We start from the raw sequence: 20,087 nt of genomic DNA on the forward strand, positions 1-20,087 counted from the left end.
CCTCTCCTCTCCTCCCTCTCTCTGTATTTTTTCATTTTTGCCTTTTTCAAAAAGATCTTTTATTTCAGACTTGATTATTTATCCACTTCTCCCTTTTCTACACTATTTCTGTTAATCATTTTTTTGGCTCCCCCACCATGTTTGCATTGTGTATAACTGTAGGAAGTATCTTAAATAACACTGCTCTGTTTCTTTCCCTGTGTTTGTATTTGTCCCCTTAGACAAAGCTGATGATGACCTGGAGATGACCATGGTGTGCCATCGGCCAGAGGGCCTTGACCAGCTAGAAGCTCAAACTAACTTCAGCAAAAGAGAGCTCCAAGTGCTCTACCGGGGCTTCAAGAATGTAAGTGACTATTCAGGTGCACTTCATAACAAAAAATATAGAAAAAATGCATGCATTGCATAGCATGCTTTGGTTTTTTGCGAGACTTGTTCTGCTCTTACCATTAGGTGATGTGTCAGTCAGTACTGTAGATAGTTTGGTCCAAAGCTTATGTGGTTTTGGGATTTCTGCATTTTTAAAGTGAAATGCTGATGGAGTTAGGTCTTCACTACAATATGCTTGGAGGTGATGAGGATGATGGTGCCATGCATTCTCAAATTGGTGTATAGTGTCATAAAACTTTTTCATCAGATTGAATGCATTTCAATTAATAAATACAAAAGTTTTACAAGACTGGTTATTAGTCATCAGTTATTTTCTGGACAGTTTATTAAACTTAATTTCAGCACCAAGAGCGTTGACCAATTTATTTATTATTTATAGCCCGGTATAGAAAAAAGAAAAAGACATTCACATCAAGATTTTAACCCTTTCAGTTTGATGGTGCAAATCTCATGTGCTCATGTGATGCTTTGACATAAATCTGAGCAAGCTTAACAAAGCCCTGAGAAAGAGAGGGAAAGCTCAGAAAACCCCCACCCAGCATGAAATATACAACATTTGATAAACACTAAAAGAAACAATCAACATCACAAACCACTAAAGGCAAATGGAGGGTTGCTGGGGAAGTGGAGGGAGTTAAACTCTGAAGGAGGCAGCGGTGTAGCAGTAAGGACAACCCACTACAAACTGAATGAGTGCCAAATGTATATGACAGAGGTAGGTCGTGGGCATGTCGTTAAATTCGAGTTTGTATGTAACACGTGACTCTAAACTGACTTTCTTGCCTGCCTGAACTACAGCAAGGCTCCATCATCACTTTGTATGTCTCTCACTGCATGGAAAGTATTTATTAGAATGTAAATTAAGGTAATTTAATTGGGATTAAAATGGGTTTATGGATATTATTATTTTAGATTACCAAGAGGTTATAATGGAGGCTGGTTTGTTATTACATTGGTGTTTTTGTATGTGTTACTCTGTCAACTGTATTGCAGTTGTGTGTGTTTTCTTTTTTTTAACGTTCACAATAAATATAAATTTACTTTTAAGATTGAATTAATGCCAAAGTATTACATGAGTCAGTGATCTCCCAGCAACACACTGACTGATTTATATTAATGTTTGTTTGACTAACTTAACAGCGAAGTAAAAGCGCACCACTGACAACAGGAGACAATTACCTAATACTGTCTTGTCTAGTCAACAACAAAACTGGTAAAAATGCGTTTTTCGCCATAAAAAAGTTATCACATCTACGTTTAACCAACAGCCACACTCACTGATCTGCCATCAGTCTCTCTAATGTAATGTGGCTCCATATGGTAATAAATTACCTGAAGTAAGAGGCCAAATTGTGAGACTTCATAAAGATGGGATTACAAGATCATCTATAGGCTGTTGAACAGAAGTCAAAATACAGTTGCAGCAGTGGTTAGGAGGTATACAGGAAGATCCATACCACCAATAACAAAAGGCGCAGTGGCCTTCCTAAAAAAATTGGCCTTCCATTGAAAACAGACAGGGAAGTGCTCCTGACTCGGCACAAGGATTATCTGTGGAAAGTGGTGTTTCAGTGACTGCCCAGACAGTGTGAAGTCTACTGACGCCACCTGAGAAAAAAAACTATTACAGCACAAAACTGCAAGATTAAAATTTGCCAAAGCACATGAAAAGAAGCCTGATAGATACTGGCAGCACATTATTTGTTCAGATGAAACCAAAATAAATTGATTTGGATCAGATGGAGTCCAGCATGTTTAGCATGGACCTGGCCAGGACTACCACAGTTACAGGAGTGTGCTGATATGGGGCTATAAACTACACATTCAAGTTTGTATACTCAAATACTGAATAAAAAGATGAACCTTCATGAGATCAGTCTCATGAAGGCTGGCAGGAGAGGAATTTTCCAACATGACAATGATCCCAAACACACACAAGCAAAAAAGTGTGTGAAAACTATGACCTGGCCACAGATCATCCATGCCTGGGAGAGTCCAATCGGTCATCACAAATAAAGGCATACATACAATAAATATTGAACAATAAAAGAATGGAGTCTCACTAATGAAGCGTTTTGCTGACTTTTGTTGCAGTTCTTAAATATAGACCTTTCATTAGAGTTTATTTAATCAAACTTTTTTCTTTAATTAATTGGCTTGATTCTTGTTGGCTTTTTCTAAAAACAAATACATCTGTATTAAACGGACAGGATTTAACATAAATTAACATTTTAGTGATGTTGACCAGGGTGGACTCACATAGCCCCCTTCCCACTTAGTCTTTTTTTTTTATCTCCCTTTCTGTTTCCAGGAGTGTCCGAGTGGCATTGTAAATGAGGAAACTTTCAAGCAAATATACTCCCAGTTCTTCCCACATGGAGGTAAAGAGTGTTTGTTATTATTGTTTGCTGTGTTATTGGTGTCTCTGTATTGTTTCTATGCAGTGTGTTGACAAAAGGTTTTCCTCTTCTCCTGCAGATGCCAGCACCTATGCACACTTCCTGTTTAATGCATTTGACACAACAAATTCAGGCTCCATAAAGTTTGAGGTTTGCTTGATTCCGTTACAAAAAAATATTCTTGTTCTATTTTACCATTTATTTTCAGATTATTATACCGTCGTTTTGTATTATCAGGACTTTGTAACAGCTCTGTCCATCCTGCTGAGGGGCTCCATCACTGAGAAACTCCAGTGGACCTTTAACCTCTATGATATCAACAGAGATGGATACATCAACAAAGAAGTGTGTTTTTGTGCGCACATGTCAAACTTTGAATTATATTTTACACATGTGGTTATAATATTTTCACGTGATGTTTTTTATCAGTTTGGTCGTTGTTTGTGTGCATCTGTGTTTGGTTTCACAGGAGATGACAGACATCGTCAGAGCGATATATGACATGATGGGGAAGTACACTTACCCAGTCTTGAAAACTGACGCACCCAAACAGCATGTGGATGCCTTTTTTCAGGTAAAGACATCAGACCTTTTTTTATTAAAACATCAACACAAATAATATGGGCACCTACAATAACACAAGCATTGGTGGCTAAAGAGCAAAAAAGAAGCAAAACAAACTTAGAAATTTGAAATTCTTTACTTTTTAATGTTTATGTGTGCATCATTTTTAGGTAGAGGTAATCTATAAGCTTATCAGGCTAATTAGACTCCCTTCATATTGATTTTTATCTTGTGGTTTGATTTTAACCTGTGCAGTTTGTCACACCACAGAAAAAATGTGTAATTAACCACCCAGCCAAATGTGAATGAAGTCCCGTATAAAATACACCATTTAAAATATGCCTTGTTGTCAGTTGGAAGGCAAGCAAAGAGGCTGATATTTTTTTAAAATAAAGTAACATTAGGAGCCACGGTTTATTTCAGCATACATTTTGTAGGTAAATCAAACAAGACACATCCTGGGATCAACACAGCTATTGTCTTGAATTGTTTTAGGATGTGATATTTAATATTGTTGTATTGGAGATTTTGTTCTTGATTTATAACTGTGGTGTTTGTGTCTGACATTTTGATGAACTGAGATTTATTTTTGTGTTATTTGTTTTATGTTGTTTGTCTGTAGTTGTTGTTACTGCCAGGGCGCACTTGAAAAACAGATTTATAGTGTAAACAAGGTTATCCTGGTTAAGTAAAGGATTACAAAACATGGTACTGGACACACTGATGAGCAGCAGGTGATCTCTGAGAAGTGTGATGCACAAACAAAATAACAAAGCTGCCAAAATGAGAATCATGTCACTGAGTAGGATACTAATCTTTGCAGGTTGCGTCTGTATCTTTGATTTATGTCTTAGCATCTTCACAAGCTTTGACAAATGTCATGACCACATGAATGTTTCTCTCCACAGAAAATGGACAAAAACAGAGACGGGGTGGTCACTCTTGATGAATTCATCTTTTCTTGTCAAGAGGTACTCTCTCTCTTTTCCCTCTTTCTGTCTTGCATGCTGAGGATATCTCTAACTTTGCTATAGGCTGTTTTGTGAAAGACATTTAGTTATGCCACAGTAGGAAAATCACGTGTAATTAATAAAATGAATGATGGAATTCAATTTAGCTGTTTTAGTTTCAGGGTCCTGGTATTGCACATGCTGGTAAGTCATAACACTGTCACATTGTCATGACTTACTGGGACAATTGAATAGTCAAGAGCCATCTTTAATGTTATTAGTAACACTTGTGCTTTTACGACTATGGCAAGTCATAATGTGTGCTGTGTGGCTTTTTGCACAACAAGTCAAACAATTTTACTTTCTATATAAAAGGCATTTGTTTTATCTTCCTCCTTTGAAAGTATTACTATACTAATTAATTATGGTCTTTGCTGGTGCAGAAATGTTTTTATTTCAGTATGTTTGTCGGCAGTGATTACTCTCCATATAACATTGTCATCATTTTACAAGCTTTTACTGCCCCCTAGTGGTCTATAAACTAAATTAAATAGTGATTGTTGGTCGACTTTCTGATTACAATTAGCTTTTCATTCTTCTCTTCACTTGGCACAGGATGACAACATCATGAGGTCTCTACAGCTCTTTGAAAATGTCATCTAGACAACAAAGAAGAGGGAAATGCAGTGCAACAGACACAAGCACGGACCAAGAGAGGAGAAGCAAACAAAGAAAAAAGAGAAGGAGATGATGGAGCGAGAGGGGAACCTGCAGAGAACATACTTGCAGACGAAAGGAAACAAGAACTTTGGGTGTGACAAACTGTCACAACAATGTAACGGAGGTGTTTTGCTGTAACAAATCCATGGTGACAAACCATCACTGGTTTTGGAAAATTTCCTTCAGACTCAACCTGTCACCTTCATTCAACCTTTCTGTAATCATTTACATCCATATTTCTTGTTTGTTGCTGTTTGTTACTTTCTGTCACCTTGGGACAGTGTGTCTTTCACCCCATTGTGTAAATAATGATCATCTCACAAATGGTTGAATACCTTTCTGAAATATGTAAATTGAACCACGTAATCAAGCAGGGCTCCTGAAAGCAGCTTAGCAGTGAGATCAACCAAATGCATACTTGGTGCATTACTGGCTTAAATAATAACTGTTCCCATCATGAATTTTCGGTGTCAGTGCATCAAACATAAGCAATATTGTAAAGCATGCAAGACAGAGGCACACAGTGTATTTAACGTGTATGTGCCATTTTAAAAGTGGTGGCAATATACTGACCATCATGCTAAGTGGACTCCTTTAGGAAGACAGGTGTGGGTGTAGCATCACATAACGCCACCTCAGCTGTTTTCAGAAGTCTACTAAACTCAGACACTGAGCTGAGTGTGCAACAGTCTTATGTCTTGTGACAGCTTGCGACAAAAACGGCCACATAACTCATTCTGTGTGTGTGAGTGTGCGAGTGAGTGTGCGTGTGCCAGTGGTGTCAGTCAGTGTTTCAGTGTTGTAACAACTCAACTGTAGATATTGAACTGTTGTATTTGTGGCTTCTACTCGCTGTCCGTGTCTGTCTGTGTGTTTCTCGTCTTATCTGTCTGTCTTTCTGTCAGATTGGATATAACTGTAATTCTATTGCCTGACGCTCACTGTACACTTTTATTGTCAATTAAAGCAAACATTTAAGAGGTTTACTGGCATATAAATGCAGAGCGGCACAGGGATGTGCGTGTGTGTGTCAGTGTATATGTGTGTGTCATGATGTAAAGTGTCTTTTATTCTAGCATGTACTGTATCTTCATCTTGTGGACATTACAACCAGGTGAACTGACCGTGTCTCTGCTAGAGAGGAGAGTTTTGTCTTCAACTCTTGTCTGTTTAAAAACTCAGAACGACCAACCTTTCACTGTGAGGGAGAGACAGAAAAGTGGGAGCTGGAAGGAGGGACGGTGACAAAAGAATAAAAGGGAAGACAAAGATGAGAGAATAATGAGGGAAGATGAGAGTAAAGACCTTTTCACTGACTCTAAAGGAACGGAAGCCATGTTTCAAACAAGAGCCATCGCTTTGAAGATTGAGCAAGACAAAAAATACAGTTTTCAAATATGATTTAGTATCATGCCCACTCACTGTGCTATCAATAATGTGATAATATTCTTTGTTGAGATGTGCTGCAGACAAACTTTCAGACACACTGACAGACGGAGAACACGAACAGATCGACAGGCATACAGACAGACAGCTTAAAACTGTCAGGATGAAATATTGTGTGTATTGAAATATTGTATAAAATCATTATATTTATCATTAAACTTTTCAAGAAACAACATTAATTGTCTGCTTTTTTTTTTTTTTACCTTGTCGCTTTACAACTTCTCTCTGTTATAATTATAGTGTGTTAAAACCTTTAAAAAATGTTTATGGTGCATCATAAAAAGCATGAGAAAAAAGGGTCACAAGAACAGTTTATACTATTATTTACACAGCTATACAATGAAAGTACAAAAAAGGGGTTGTACATCTGTGCCTCCATTCCAACATGGCCTACAAATAAAGCTTATAATGTGCATATGAAAAAACCTCACCACCATTACTGAACATGCATCACTCCCTTTATTACCCAATTTACAGCCTCTTTCATATTTTCTTCACTTCTCGGCCCACTAATCCTGACATCTGTTTTCCCTTTATTACTGCTTACAATAGCTTTTTTCATATGTAACACTTTAGGCATCTTTTTTGGGGCTAAGGTGGTGCACCACACCTGGATATGTGCAGGTGATTTCAGTGGTGCAAAATGATAAATTAGATGTGAAGAAAATTTTAGCACCAGAATGATAAAACATTCTCTACATCTGCTTTTTTTGTGTGAAGATATTTTCATATTTTGAATAAACAGAGAAGAAGATTCATTAAAAGCAGGTGAATACATTTTGACATGAGTACTCTGTATTATAGGCGTTGTGTGTAGGGCTCTCCTTGGTTTATCTGTTTCAGAAAAAGGAAATAGTTGCATTGAGAGAAAACTCCTCCACAAAACGCTTTATCATGTCATGGCTTATACGGTGGAGAATTAACTGCCTCCTTCAAGACTGCGGAGTTAATTCCTCACTCCTTTTTTATTGTAATAAACAGAATAAGTACAAGCAGATAAGAACACAATCACAGGGTGACAAGATATTTCAATGACAACCTCTGTTCAGCACTTTTTTTTCCTTTTTTTTTGGATTTGACAAGTTTCAAAGTAGCCCACAGAGTTGTGAAAATGTCCAAGAAAGTTCAGTTTCTGCTTCAATACAGACATCACTCACCATCTTTTCAGGTCCAGTTTCACAACCATCCACTCAAAACTGGTGTGACCCATTCTTCAGTTTGTCTTGTCCAACCGTTTTTTCCTCTCCATTGCATGGATCAAAGTAAGTCCCAAAGATGCAGTCCTCATGTAGGCCTAATTTAATTTATTTATCCTCCCAGGGATAATAGATAGTGCTCATTGATTTGAGCGTGGTGTCTGGTCTCTATTCCCTTTCCTCGGCCCAGGGTTGGAGGTTCTGCAGAGCGTACAGGGAGGAGTTATGGGCGCACAGCGGATCAGACACCGCTGATTCGCTAAGGGACTTCTGGAGGGCGGACTGCTGCAGCTGCAGGATGAGACGATTGGCCTGCTGACGCTCCGCCTCCCTCTCCTCGGCTGTCTGTCTCCTGACAAGAGACAGGAGAAGAAATTAAACATCAATCAATAGGCTAAAGAACATGTAAGATTATGTACACATTTAAGAAAAATGTAAGAAAGAGTTACGTGTCAAAGTGTGAAAATTAGTATAAACTGCAACAAACTATAGTGGTACGATTTTAGATTAAAAATTTAAATGATTTTATAGAGCGCTGCAAAGATGTCAAGATTAATCTCAAACATGAACAATTTGCAAAGTAAAATGTATGTCTTTGACTCGCTTGAATACTTTTTATTAACTTCATTTTGGACATCTTTGAAATGATTTTAGATGAGTTCAAATTGAACAAATTGTAGAGCGTATTCTTAATATATGTTTGTTCAGGGCAGAAAAGGGGAAATGGCAATGAAATCATTCTAAAGCTTAAATATATTGCAGTTTATTTTTTATTATTTCTGTTATCTGTTAATTAGGTTATTTAACAGGAAATTACGCATGGGGTCATCTGCCAAACGGGAAACTTTTTTTGAACTGGGAAACTGGCGTAGGAGGGCTGCAGTGTCCAGGTTTAAACGTATAAAGCGTGTTTAACTATAGTTATAAATATAATTGTACACAACTTTGACTCTGAATATGAGTTTTCATAACAACCTCCACTTCGTCCTGCGGTTTTGGAACCAGGTTTTGACCTGCGCATCTGTCATCTTCAGACTCTTTGCCAGGGCTGCTCGCTCGGCGCTGGCCAGGTATTTCTGCCGGTGGAAGCGCTTCTCTAGCTCGCAGATCTGAACTCTGGAGAAGGACGTACGCGGCTTTTTCCGTTTGGGGGGAGTCCGGTTCTGGTACGGGTGTCCTATCCGCCGCGTAACAGCGAATGGCACCAGAGCCGCTGCAGGCAAGACAGATAGAAAGACGCACGGTGAGTAGAAGATGAGATTGAAAAATGAGACAATGTATAGAAATTCAAGGCCATACATCACAGATCTCTGCCCTGATTGACAACGATTCCTTATTTAGACTGACCATATATGAGCTAAAGATGGTTGTGAAACAGGAGTTGACAAAAGTATGTTTGATCTCCACACTACTAATTACAGAGAAGACAGCAGGCCCTATTTTTTTATTATCTTTCCTTTACATACTGTACTGTAGGCCTTTATCATAAAACTTCTATTAATCTTCAATAAAGCAAGCACCACTGTCTGTGTGACATAATGTTTTAAATCAACTTTAATTTTGTTTTTATTACATTTGTTAAATCCAGACAGCCTTTACTAATTTATTCAGTAGTTTTTACTTTTCTTTTACTTTGTGATGTTACTTATTTTATATTCTAATAATTCTTCAAATAGTCAGTCTTATATTTTTAATTTAGCTTATAAATATATTGGATTTTTCTGCACCACAGCAATGAGATTAGTTGAATTAGTTGTTTTACTGATCTAGCCTACATGATTTAGAAGAATAAGAAGTAAAATATCCAACTCCTAAAACATGAGTGAAGTCAGCAACACAGAAACAAGTCATTATATAATAAATGTAGTTTGCTTTATTATTTTAAAAATCATCGAAAACTTTATACTTTTTGTATTATGATTTTCCTTCTTAATAATTAAAACGAAACACATTTCAGTTGACTGAAAATAGCCTTTACAAATATTTGGCACAGGTGTTTGTTTTATTTAATGGTCCAGTAGCAGTTATTGACGTTTTTAAAAATTGATAGAATATTAATGAAGGGAACCACTGAGACTAACAGCTGGCCTACCTGATATTCTGTCCTTGGCGAACCTGTTTCCTATCCACGGGAAGCACAGCCCTCCAAACCCAGGGACAGCGCTTTGGACGGAGGCTGGGGGTCCCGGAGCTGTCATGGGTCTGTGGGCCGGGACTCGAATCACTCCCCTGCTGCCCAGACCCCTGCTCTCCCCGTATGAACCTGAAGCCTCCACCGGAGGCATTATACCGGAGAGGGAGATAGACAGCGCTGTGTAAGAGGGCGCGCTGGCCCCGGTCGGGCTTCCTAAACTGCAATAACCGTCCGCGTTGCTTAAATCGGATCCACTTTGTCTTCCAGCAGTGCGTGCGTTCTCTGGCTCCGTACCGGCTCCCAGGATCTGGTCGATACCGAAGCTGATGGGTTCGTGATGGGCCGGTTTGGGAGGAGGGCTTGGCGCGCTTGGTGCTTGCTCCATCCCTGTCTCGCTGTCGCAAAAGAAGAACGGAAACAACTGAACAAGATGTTTTCAGGGAAGATTCACAGCAGGGTCAAACTGTTCCAAAAGTCAGTAATGTCTCCATTGCTGTCCAGCCGTCTTGCCCAGAATCCAACGTGTCTTCGTTGTCTCAAACAGGCCTCTTCTGGAGGACTGGGTCCTCTCGACAGGCTGTGGTGAAAGTTTGCTGGGCGTTTGGAGAGATGTGACGCTCTGTCCTCCTCTCAGCGCGTCAAAACGCTCCGTCTAGCAGCTCCGTCCTCCTCCATCTCTCTCCACCTTTCATTGGCTGGCACCAGGATGACTGATTGAATGTTAATGGGGGTAGGCCCACGATTTGGCACAGTAACTAAGATTTCCCATAACCACTGGCATCAGCGTGGTAGCTTCATGCATTCTAAATGAGTTAGTATTTGATGTTGTCGTTTTTATTCATTTTAATGGAGAACTAAGTAGCAAGCGACAACTTCATGGACATTTATGATAGTATATGTAAAAAAAATAAAATAAAAAATCGCACCACGGATCACGGAAGACCAATGCTCCTCTGAGCTGTTTGGAGATGAACATGTAATATTTTATCGTTTCAACCAAATGGTGTTTTGTCAGTCATTTGTCAGAGTTCCGCTCATCTCCATAAATGTAAACAATATGAAAGGGTTTATACGTTTTGGTGACAAATGATATCAGATGGAAAAACATTTTTACTCACCTTAGAGTTTTATGGATTGATGCTTCTGCCCATTACCACTTTTCAGGCTAGACACAAAGTGCGCATCATTTGTCCTCTTGCTGTCTGCGTCTTCTCTTCAGTCTGTATCATTTGACACATGTGGAATGTACGATAATAATAACTTCAGAGGAAAAAAAACTGCTTGGCAGCTATTAGGAAGTGCTTTATAACCCGAAGACTATTTATCAGGGACGTTTTATAAAGGATAAACCAAAGGAATAAGTGTCAGTCTCAATTTATATTCCTTTTGATTTAAGTCCTTCGAATGGTCCACACATTGTAACCAAATGCGCAGGAATTAAATGTATTTTCCTGACATCCGCCTGCACAGTGGCTTTTAATATGCAGCCGTTTAAAAATGTTGGACTTTTTAAAAGAAGAACCCGAAATGAACAAATATCTTAATTTTCACAATTTATTGAATTTAAAGCCCAGCAATTGTTGACACCTTTTATAGCCAAAAGCAAAGCAGCCATGTTCATTTATTGGACGTTCGGAGACATTTAAATGTGTGTTGGTTTGATATCAAGTTAGAGAATAGATCATGTAAAAATCACTGAAAAACATTTTAATTTATAATTCATCTTAACAGCTTTTATTAAATACGCAAAGTACCTACTTTTATGAAAGCAGAACAAACAATATAAATAAAGACTAATCACTTTACCAGTGCGTAATTACGCACATCCAATTCATGACATGAAACCCACCAAGTCTCTCTTTAACAATAAAAGGACAGCAGCCTTATTGAACATTGGCAGTGAATCACAAGCACCTATTGAGCTTGGCACCGATTTGCGTGGCCTTATTTGTTCCTGGTTGCCAGTTCCACATTAAATGACCTGACAAGGGAAGGCCACGGGCTACTTCAGATAAAGTGTCCGGGCTCTGGAAGCTGCTAACCGCTCAGATTCAATGTAACAGGCGCCCAAAGTGACCGGATAATCACATTTTCACTAACTTGTCTCTGGGACAGACAAATGCGCGTCGGGTTTGGATGCGGCAGGTGGCTTTTTAGGCTATCACATTACTCTAACAAACCAGCATATTCATTTATTGACAAACGAGGTTTATATTTGTTGTCTTTTTAAAAGGATATCTTCGTTAATGCATTGCTTTTATCACCTGTATTTAAATGACTGAATTGATTAAATTTTAGTTTTGGGGTTATGCTGCTGGATTGGCAAACATTTATGCAATGTTAGCTAGGAACCTATTTGTTTTATAAGCGCGATCCATTATCAAAGGAAACGTAATTGGTCTGATAAGACATAAGATTTCTGATGAGATAAATGGAAATGTTTGAATTGTAATTTGTGATGCTACAAAGTCAAACGGAAATGCAAGGATTCCGTGGTAGGTAATATATATTTTAAAAGGGATCGCCCTTCACAATATAGTCTTATGAAGCAATATGAGATGGGACGAGGCCCGAGGTGTTTGTTTGGCAATATGGACAGACTGAGTGTTGGCTGGTCCAGTCTGCCATATGTGAGCTCACCGGTGGCTTTTGATGGGGGAGAATTGGTCTGTTATAGCTGTCATCTTTGTGGACATTTTTATGTTTCTCTTGATGACATTTGCAAAATAATTCCCCAACAGCAATTATGTCAAAGTTTGAAACACACGCTTGCGCGCGCGCACACACACACACACACACACACACACACACACACACACACACACACACACACACACACACACACACACACACACACACACACACACACACATTGTATTTAATTGATGCACAACATTTGCATGCCTACCCTTTACAGGATGATTCACACCTAGATTACAACAACTGAATAATTGCGTCACCATGAACAGTAATAATTATTGCATTATTTATCCCGACTCCTCCACAGCGAGGTCAGTCTCTTCAGCCTGCATACATACAGCAGAAGTGGTCCCACTGGTTGCAGATGTTGGGTGTTACTAATCCGGTGTAATTCAATGATTATGAATGATAATGACACATTAGCTCTGACCTTATTCAAAACCACTCATTGATTCATGACTACAACAGAAAAGGTAAAAAAAAAAAAAAAAAAAAAAAGAAAGAAAGAAAGAAAGAAAAAAGAATTGATACCAAGAGTCCACAAAAATCGTTTGGTTATCTCGTTTAGGCCCAAATATTTAGACACATCATCATTACGGGCTGTTTTTTTGAAAAGCATACAATTAAAATGCACATCAATCCTCGTTTTTTTTCCACAGGCAATATAAAAGCTGACACCCTGATTCCAAAAGTCCAAAAAAGAAACGACAACAAAAGAGTGAAAGAGTGCGATTTGTTTGAGAAATTACCACTTGATCTGCATAATCGGGGGTCTGGGCTGCAGCTCGGTACCCGGGGGCTGCGTTTTTATTGCGCGTCTCTTCGCAGTTATCAATTTCAGCAGCGCGCCTGACTTTTTAAAAGGGGGACGAGGCCGGCTGCTTCTGAATAATGAATGACACGCTTTTATATTGTCGCTAAAGTGCCCGTGATGTTACAATATGAAAAGGCAGCGGTAAGTAATAGTGCATTTAAAGGGGATGTAGTGTATTATTATGATGTAAAAGAGAAGGAGAAGAGGGGGGAAGAGAGAGGGAGTTGAGTGGAGAGCAGCACCGAGAGAGAGATTGTTTTATTACAATAAGAGGAGATGAGTTTGCCTCGCAGCGAAATGGGGAGCAGTTAATGAAACTTTACCGCAGCTAACGATTTCCCCTCCCTCACTCTAAAAAACGCCCTTATGAAATATTTAAACTATTTAATATAGGTAGTATTAAGCTGAAAGACACTGGCATCGGCCATCTGACAACACTGGATTTTTTAAAGTTGGGTAAACAAAGCTTTACATCCCGTTCTCCCTCAACACACATGCAACAAAAATCATGCTGTAAATCACGCTCACATTGAGTGCAATATAGTGCAAATGGGTTTTTACTGTTGAGGGGACTTGATTTAGTCTAATTTACACGTTTATCCACATCGCACCATGCATCTTTATCGTTTACAATCCCATCCTATCAATATGAGCCTGTCTTGTCTATAATGGGAGGGAGAGCCTTGCCCGGCCACTGTGTGGAGGTATAGTGTTTCATATTGACATGCTCAGTGGGATTGTTGGATGAGAAGAGAGGAATGGGATCCCCCATCAGGGACCCGGGCAGGACCATCATCATACCCGGGCTGTCACTGGACCACTGCTCTAATCCGTGTGTGGACACAATTTATCCACCAGGCAGTTAAAAAGCAGATAAACCATGTAAAATGTCACTGTAAATATCAAATATATGGCTTGGTAGATATTAAAGGATTTTAATTGTCTAATTTGGAGGCTGTCATCTCAAAATGTTCCTTTATAGCCTTTATAGGAGGAAAGATAATTCCCTAAATGACAGATGACGAAAGAAAATGTTGTTATTTCACTTGAAGTAATGGTGGATTACTGGATATATATTTTTGTAATGGAAGCAAATAGCAACCAAAAGAGTAACTTTATTGTATACAAATCAGTCAAGAAGGCTTATTTAACCATATAAAGATGCCCTGATATGGTGGATATTTGTTGCAATGAACATTGCATTCTTGTTACAGCTGAGGAACAATATGCTTTGACTCTGTGTGCGTGTGTGAGGGTAGACCATGGTACTCTGTCTGATGGTTGAATGCATGGCTGCCTCTTCACGCTGGTTAAAAGTCAGAGAGGGAGGGAGGGAATGAGTGGAGGATGGAGAGGAAGAGAGTGAGAAAGGGAAGTAAGTAACTGCATAGACCTGAATTATAGGGATGGATGCAGAGCAGAGAGCAAAACAGGACAGATGGCAAAGATGAGATGTGAGAGAAAAAGTTAAAGCATTAATGGGGATCATTTGGGACTGATGATAATTGAACACATGGTTTGAGTTTGCACAAGAGGATTCTCATATCATTGTCTGGTCTTTATCTGTGCGTGTGTGTGTGTGTGTGTTATCCCTTTTGAGAGTTAACCTCTGTCTTATCTGTGCTAAATAAAAGTGCCTCTTCTGTTTTTGTGGAGATCAGAAGTCTATGATCCCTCTCAGTAGCTTTCATAGTCTTCTGCCATAGACAAAATGACTGATGTAATTAATAAACGAGCATGTCTGCTATTGCTTTAATGACTTTTGACTGATTTATGTGTGTGTGTGCAGAGGGAGTGTGCCAGTGTGGGTTTGTGTTTAAGAGCAGCTGAGTTCTGCTGAACGCCCCTGGTTGTGGCGCTAATGTGTTAATTCATTACTGCTTGTAGTTGGTTGCATTGTATCAGAGCTGTTTTTCCCCTTCTCTCTCTGTCTGTGTTGTCTCCGCTTCATAAAAGCCGATTATCCTGCATGTCGCCACCGTTCCACCAATTCTCTGCTGCCTCTTGACCTCCTCACCCCTCCTGTTGCCTGCCCGCGGGGCGCTCACGCAGGGGAGGAGGGGAGGGAGGGATGGAGCACCAGCTGCCACCAGCCATAGTGCTCTGGTGCCTGGCAGAGGGAGTTACTCCAGCCCCCTGCTTTGCTGGGCCTTCTGGCCCCTCAGGGTTGAGGGGGGGCACCAGCCTCATGCCACCAGCCCCACCTGTCTTGCCCCAGGCGCAGGAGTGTGACCGATTAGACACACACACACACACACACACACAGCTCTGATATACACAGCCACACATACATTTTACTGCAGAGTGATCTCAAAAATGTCAGTTCTCCAGTAGCTTTGATTTGATCCAGTTTTCATAAGCTGCAGAATTCAGTTGAATTAAAATCAAAAATAAAAAGATGGAATTAGTTGTAACAGTAAAACTTACATGCACTAGGGAATAGACATACTTAAGTGTGGCTCCACACACACACTGACACAGATTTCCTCGATACACATGCTCACACAAACTACACTACACTACACTCCTCTTTGTACACATCCACACACACACACATGCAAATACACAGAGGCACTTTGCTGTGAGGCGTGAAAGAGCGAGAGCTAAGTGAGGCCACTCCAGAGCGCTATTCTCTATATTGATTTCCCATTATCAGACCCCAGTCCCTGTGGAGTCATTAGTGCTGGGATCAAACAGACAGACAGAGAAGGAGACTAATACCAGTCACTTACACCAGCACGGGAGATCACCTTACCTCCCTGAGGGTAGAAAGGCCAGAGAGGAGCAGAGGAGGAGAGGAAACGAGGAGTAAGGACGGGGAGGGGGGGTAGTGGATGGACGAGTGCAACGGGCTAACAGATGGAGATGGCAATGTGTAGAGAGAGAGGAAGAGGAAAGAGGTGGGGTTTCGCAGTGGAACGTTCATGGGTAAATGGTAGACACTCTTTGATCACTTTATTTGGCCTTTCTGTTTTGTCTGTTGGAGCGGAAATATCATATCTTGCTCTCTTACTCCCTCATCTCTGCTCTCATTTGCTGTTGAGCTTCCAACTCAGACCCCCAAAAACATGGCTGCCAGTTTCATTACTTTATTCAACTTCTCATGTTTCACTGACGGGTGACTTTTGTCTTTGTTCAACCTTGTAAAATGTAGCCAATATAGCTGGTCCTCTTCTCTGTCAATAATTTTATGGTAAAGATGCAATGATGAATGGTTTTCATGTAGCCAGCAGCTGTCCCTACACCAGAGAGACAAAGAGAGAGAGGAATGGCGAGAAAGAGGAATATGAAATGTGAGATACTCATTTTGGTCCCTTGCTTCATAATTTCTGTGGATGTTTTTATTCTCTGTGGATTCAGGGGGAACAATGAATTCGTAGTTTGAATCAACACCATCCATCTTATTCATGTCTGCCTGCCAGTGAGCCCTGTGAAGTGGTGGTCAGGCTTTACTCACACACATACACACACAAACTGACACACACACATGAGCGGCTCAGACGGGGGTGACCCTGGCCTGACCCCCCTGCTGACCCCCAATCTGTTCCCCAACCTCACACCATGAGAGACCGGGGCACACCAGGATAGGGACACACATATACACACACATTGGCATATCGTGCAATGTGTGATCTGACGGATATCTTCTCAGACAGTACCATGTGTGTGGGCAGTGTGCGTGTGGACATTATGTGTGTGTGTCTAAGTGTGTGTGGTGCCTTACCCTCTGCCCCCTCCCACTGGTGTTAATTGATTCTTGGTGCGCTTTGCTGATTGGTGTGAGGACCCCTAGAGGCGGGCCCAGTCTCTACCAATGCCCCCTCCCCATTTGTGTAGCACCTCTACACTCACACACACACCCACACACACACACACACACACACACACACACACACACACACACACACACACACACACACACACACACACACACACACACAAATACAGTACACTGCACAAATATACAGTGTATGTATATCTCTATCGGTGTGTGTGTGTGTGTGTGTGTGTGTGTGTGTGTATTTGTGTGTGTGTGTGTGTTGATACTGTAGCACATGTGTTGATTGTGCAAATACTTGTAATAAACACACACACACACACACGCTCATGTCTTTCAGGGGGTTTTCACACCCTGGTAAAGAGGAAGCTGGCTAGCTGACATGAGCAGATTGTGGATCATATGAGACGATCCACACAGAAAAAATCAGTGTCTTAGAGGTGATTCATGAACAATATAGGTGGGCGTAGGTGTGTGTGTGTATGTGTGTGTATGAGGGAGAGAGCCAGAAAGACAGTAAGAGAGATGAATCTCTGGTTATTAATTTCCAGCCACGGCCCCTGGGTGAGATGTTAATATAGGGCTGATTGTGACTAATTTCTTATTAATTGCCATCAGCGATTACACAGTGGCCAGTAATGTGGCTAATTTGTTGAAATTAATTTGGTTTTCGGAGGCATTTTAATTGCTGCAGGTGGGCAGCTTCCTCCGCACACTGTCGCTTTTGTTTTTCAGCAGGAAACTTTTGAAGTTGTGCTGCTGCTGCGTGTGAATTATTGGTCATATTGTGTGAATGATAGCATATTACTATAATAATAGCATGTGTACATGTCTGTGCTTGCTGAGTGTTTGTATATGTGTGTCTGACTGAAGACATGCACAAAAACAAATCTTTGCAGCATCATTGTAAATGCCATTGATATCTTATTCATCAGGTTTATACCCCCTCCTACTTCCATATATCTCCACACATTCATGATCATTACAGTGGGGACAGAGGGACATTTAAGTTCTTGCCTTTGTTTGTTGAGTGTTTATAGCTTCCGTTAGCACAGTCACAACGACCACTGAGGAACCAGTAGATACAAAATCCAAATCCCCCTATAAAAGAGGAGATGCCCTCTGGGCAGCCATAGCTCATAGTTGGCCTGATTTAGTGGCAGCCAGGAATCTGGGCTTGAATAAAGACAGAGAGAGCGAGGAAAGAGTGGGAGAGAGAGAGAGAGAGGGGAAAAGATAGCTCCCTGTGTGATAAATAGCCCCGGCTCTCTCTATTGCATTAGCCGTCCGGGCCGATAGATTGCGAGCCCAATAGACCCAGACGTATGCGATTGGTTTCTCATATAAAAGTTGCATATTAAATTCCTTCACAGGACTGTGCCCCCCAAGCATGAAGGAGGGAAGGAAGGAATGGGAGTTAAAAAGCAGAAAGTGGAGAAAGGAATGGAAGAGCAAGAAAAAGGCTTTTTATGAGAAGCAAAACGAAGGCAGAGAGTTGGGGAAGCCGCTGAAGAAGGGGGAAAGATAATGGCAGGAGAAAAGTAGCTTGATGGTAGAAAAGACAAATGGTGATGTCATGTATTTAATAAGTCCATGGATATTGGGCGATGAGTGCGACCGTACGTCCATTTAATCAGTATTGCCTCCCAATGAAGATTTCTCTCTTGTTTTGCGCGCCCTCCCCCCTTCCTCTGTTTCCAGTCGCTCTCCACATGCTAACGACCTTTCTAATTGTTTCCAAGCTCATTAAGATGCTGATGTTTTAATAGTAATTAATCCGTCATTTGCCTACATGCAAACACGGGCCACTGAGGTTTGTTCATTGCTGTTTCAATACACTGATAATGCAGTAGTGCAGTCAAAGGAGACAATATCCTGCTAATTTAGCTCATCACTGTTAATTGGTTGTTAAGTGCCTTTAATTACCAAGCAGGCTCTGGGATTTAGGTCGGCAGAAAGAGAGGGATTGCTAAGATTGTCCCTGCCTGTTTAATGGTTCTTGTGTGAACTTTGAAAGCTGGAATAAAGGACCAGCGGGTGAAAAAGAGACATGTTGACCCTTTTCTGTTTTCTATCTGTGCCGTTTTCTCTCTTCTCCTTTCCTTTTTCCTCCCTTTCCTCCATCCTCCTATCCCTTCCTCCATCTCTGTCTCACTCCCTATCTCTTTCTCCAGATATTATTAACTCATTAAGTTTTTTCATTATTTTTAATAAAAGATGAGTTATGGCTTTAGCCTCACTGTGGCAACATCCCCCCACACCCTCCTCCTCCTCCTCCCTCTCTCTCTTCCTTCCCCTTCAACCATTTACTCCTCCTACTCCCCCCTTTTTCTCCTTCCTTCTTGGCCATATTGTGGCTCCTCCAATTTGTTTGACCCCTGAACTGCAGTTTCTGACCTCGGTGTTGCTGGTTACAACCTTCTGTCCATCTTCCTCACTTTCGCCACCCTCACTCACATCTATCAATCATCTCTTTCTCATAGCGCTGAGCAGTCTTTAGATGGCATTCATAAGATTTATGATTCATGATTCTCCCTCTCTTCCTCTGTATATGTGTGTGTGTGTGTGTGTGTGTGTGTGTGTGTGAGAGAGAGAGAGAGAGAGAGAATAGAAAGAGAGAAAAGGAGGAAAGGAGACAAAGAGAGGCAGAAGAGAGAAGGAGAGGGGCTTGTCAATGACAGTTGAATAATGACAATATCTATGATTGATAGCTTATACAGAGCTAGTCGGGTGTGTGTATTGTATTTGTGTGAGTGTGTGTTTGCGTATTACAGGAAAAGAAAGAGAGAGTTGATATGTTCTGTTTTTTCTCCACATTAATCTGATGTTAAAGAAGCAATGATGAATGGCTTTCATGTTGTTTAAGCTGTCAATGGTCACTCAGAGAAAAAAGGAGAGAGAGAAAAAGAAGAGTAACAAGTGACCAGCAGAATTGCTGAGGGACATTCATGTAAGAATAGAGAAGCTCAAGGAGATGAAAGCATAATAAATGTTGT

The 20,087-nt window shown here is 40.5% G+C and overlaps 2 protein-coding genes across 2 annotated transcripts; one reads left to right on the plus strand and one right to left on the minus strand.

Moving 5' to 3' along the window:
• The first annotated feature begins 226 nt into the window (after positions 1 to 226).
• LOC133985680 (Kv channel-interacting protein 1) lies at positions 227 to 5,054 on the plus strand. Its single transcript, XM_062425348.1, has 7 exons — positions 227 to 346; positions 2,702 to 2,771; positions 2,869 to 2,939; positions 3,027 to 3,134; positions 3,259 to 3,363; positions 4,262 to 4,324; positions 4,919 to 5,054. Exons 1-7 carry the CDS (start codon positions 245 to 247, stop codon positions 4,964 to 4,966), a joined length of 567 nt encoding a protein of 188 aa, XP_062281332.1. The 5' UTR covers positions 227 to 244; the 3' UTR covers positions 4,967 to 5,054.
• A 2,779-nt stretch (positions 5,055 to 7,833) lies between these two features.
• Positions 7,834 to 10,184, minus strand: LOC133986207 (T-cell leukemia homeobox protein 3-like). Its single transcript, XM_062426014.1, has 3 exons — positions 9,758 to 10,184; positions 8,641 to 8,878; positions 7,834 to 8,017 (listed from the first exon to the last, which is right to left on the minus strand). The coding sequence occupies exons 1-3, from the start codon at positions 10,182 to 10,184 to the stop codon at positions 7,834 to 7,836; spliced, it is 849 nt and encodes a 282-aa protein (XP_062281998.1).
• Positions 10,185 to 20,087: the final 9,903 nt, after the last annotated feature.

This window comes from Scomber scombrus, chromosome 9 (assembly GCF_963691925.1).
Source record: "Scomber scombrus chromosome 9, fScoSco1.1, whole genome shotgun sequence".
NCBI lineage: Eukaryota > Metazoa > Chordata > Actinopteri > Scombriformes > Scombridae > Scomber > Scomber scombrus.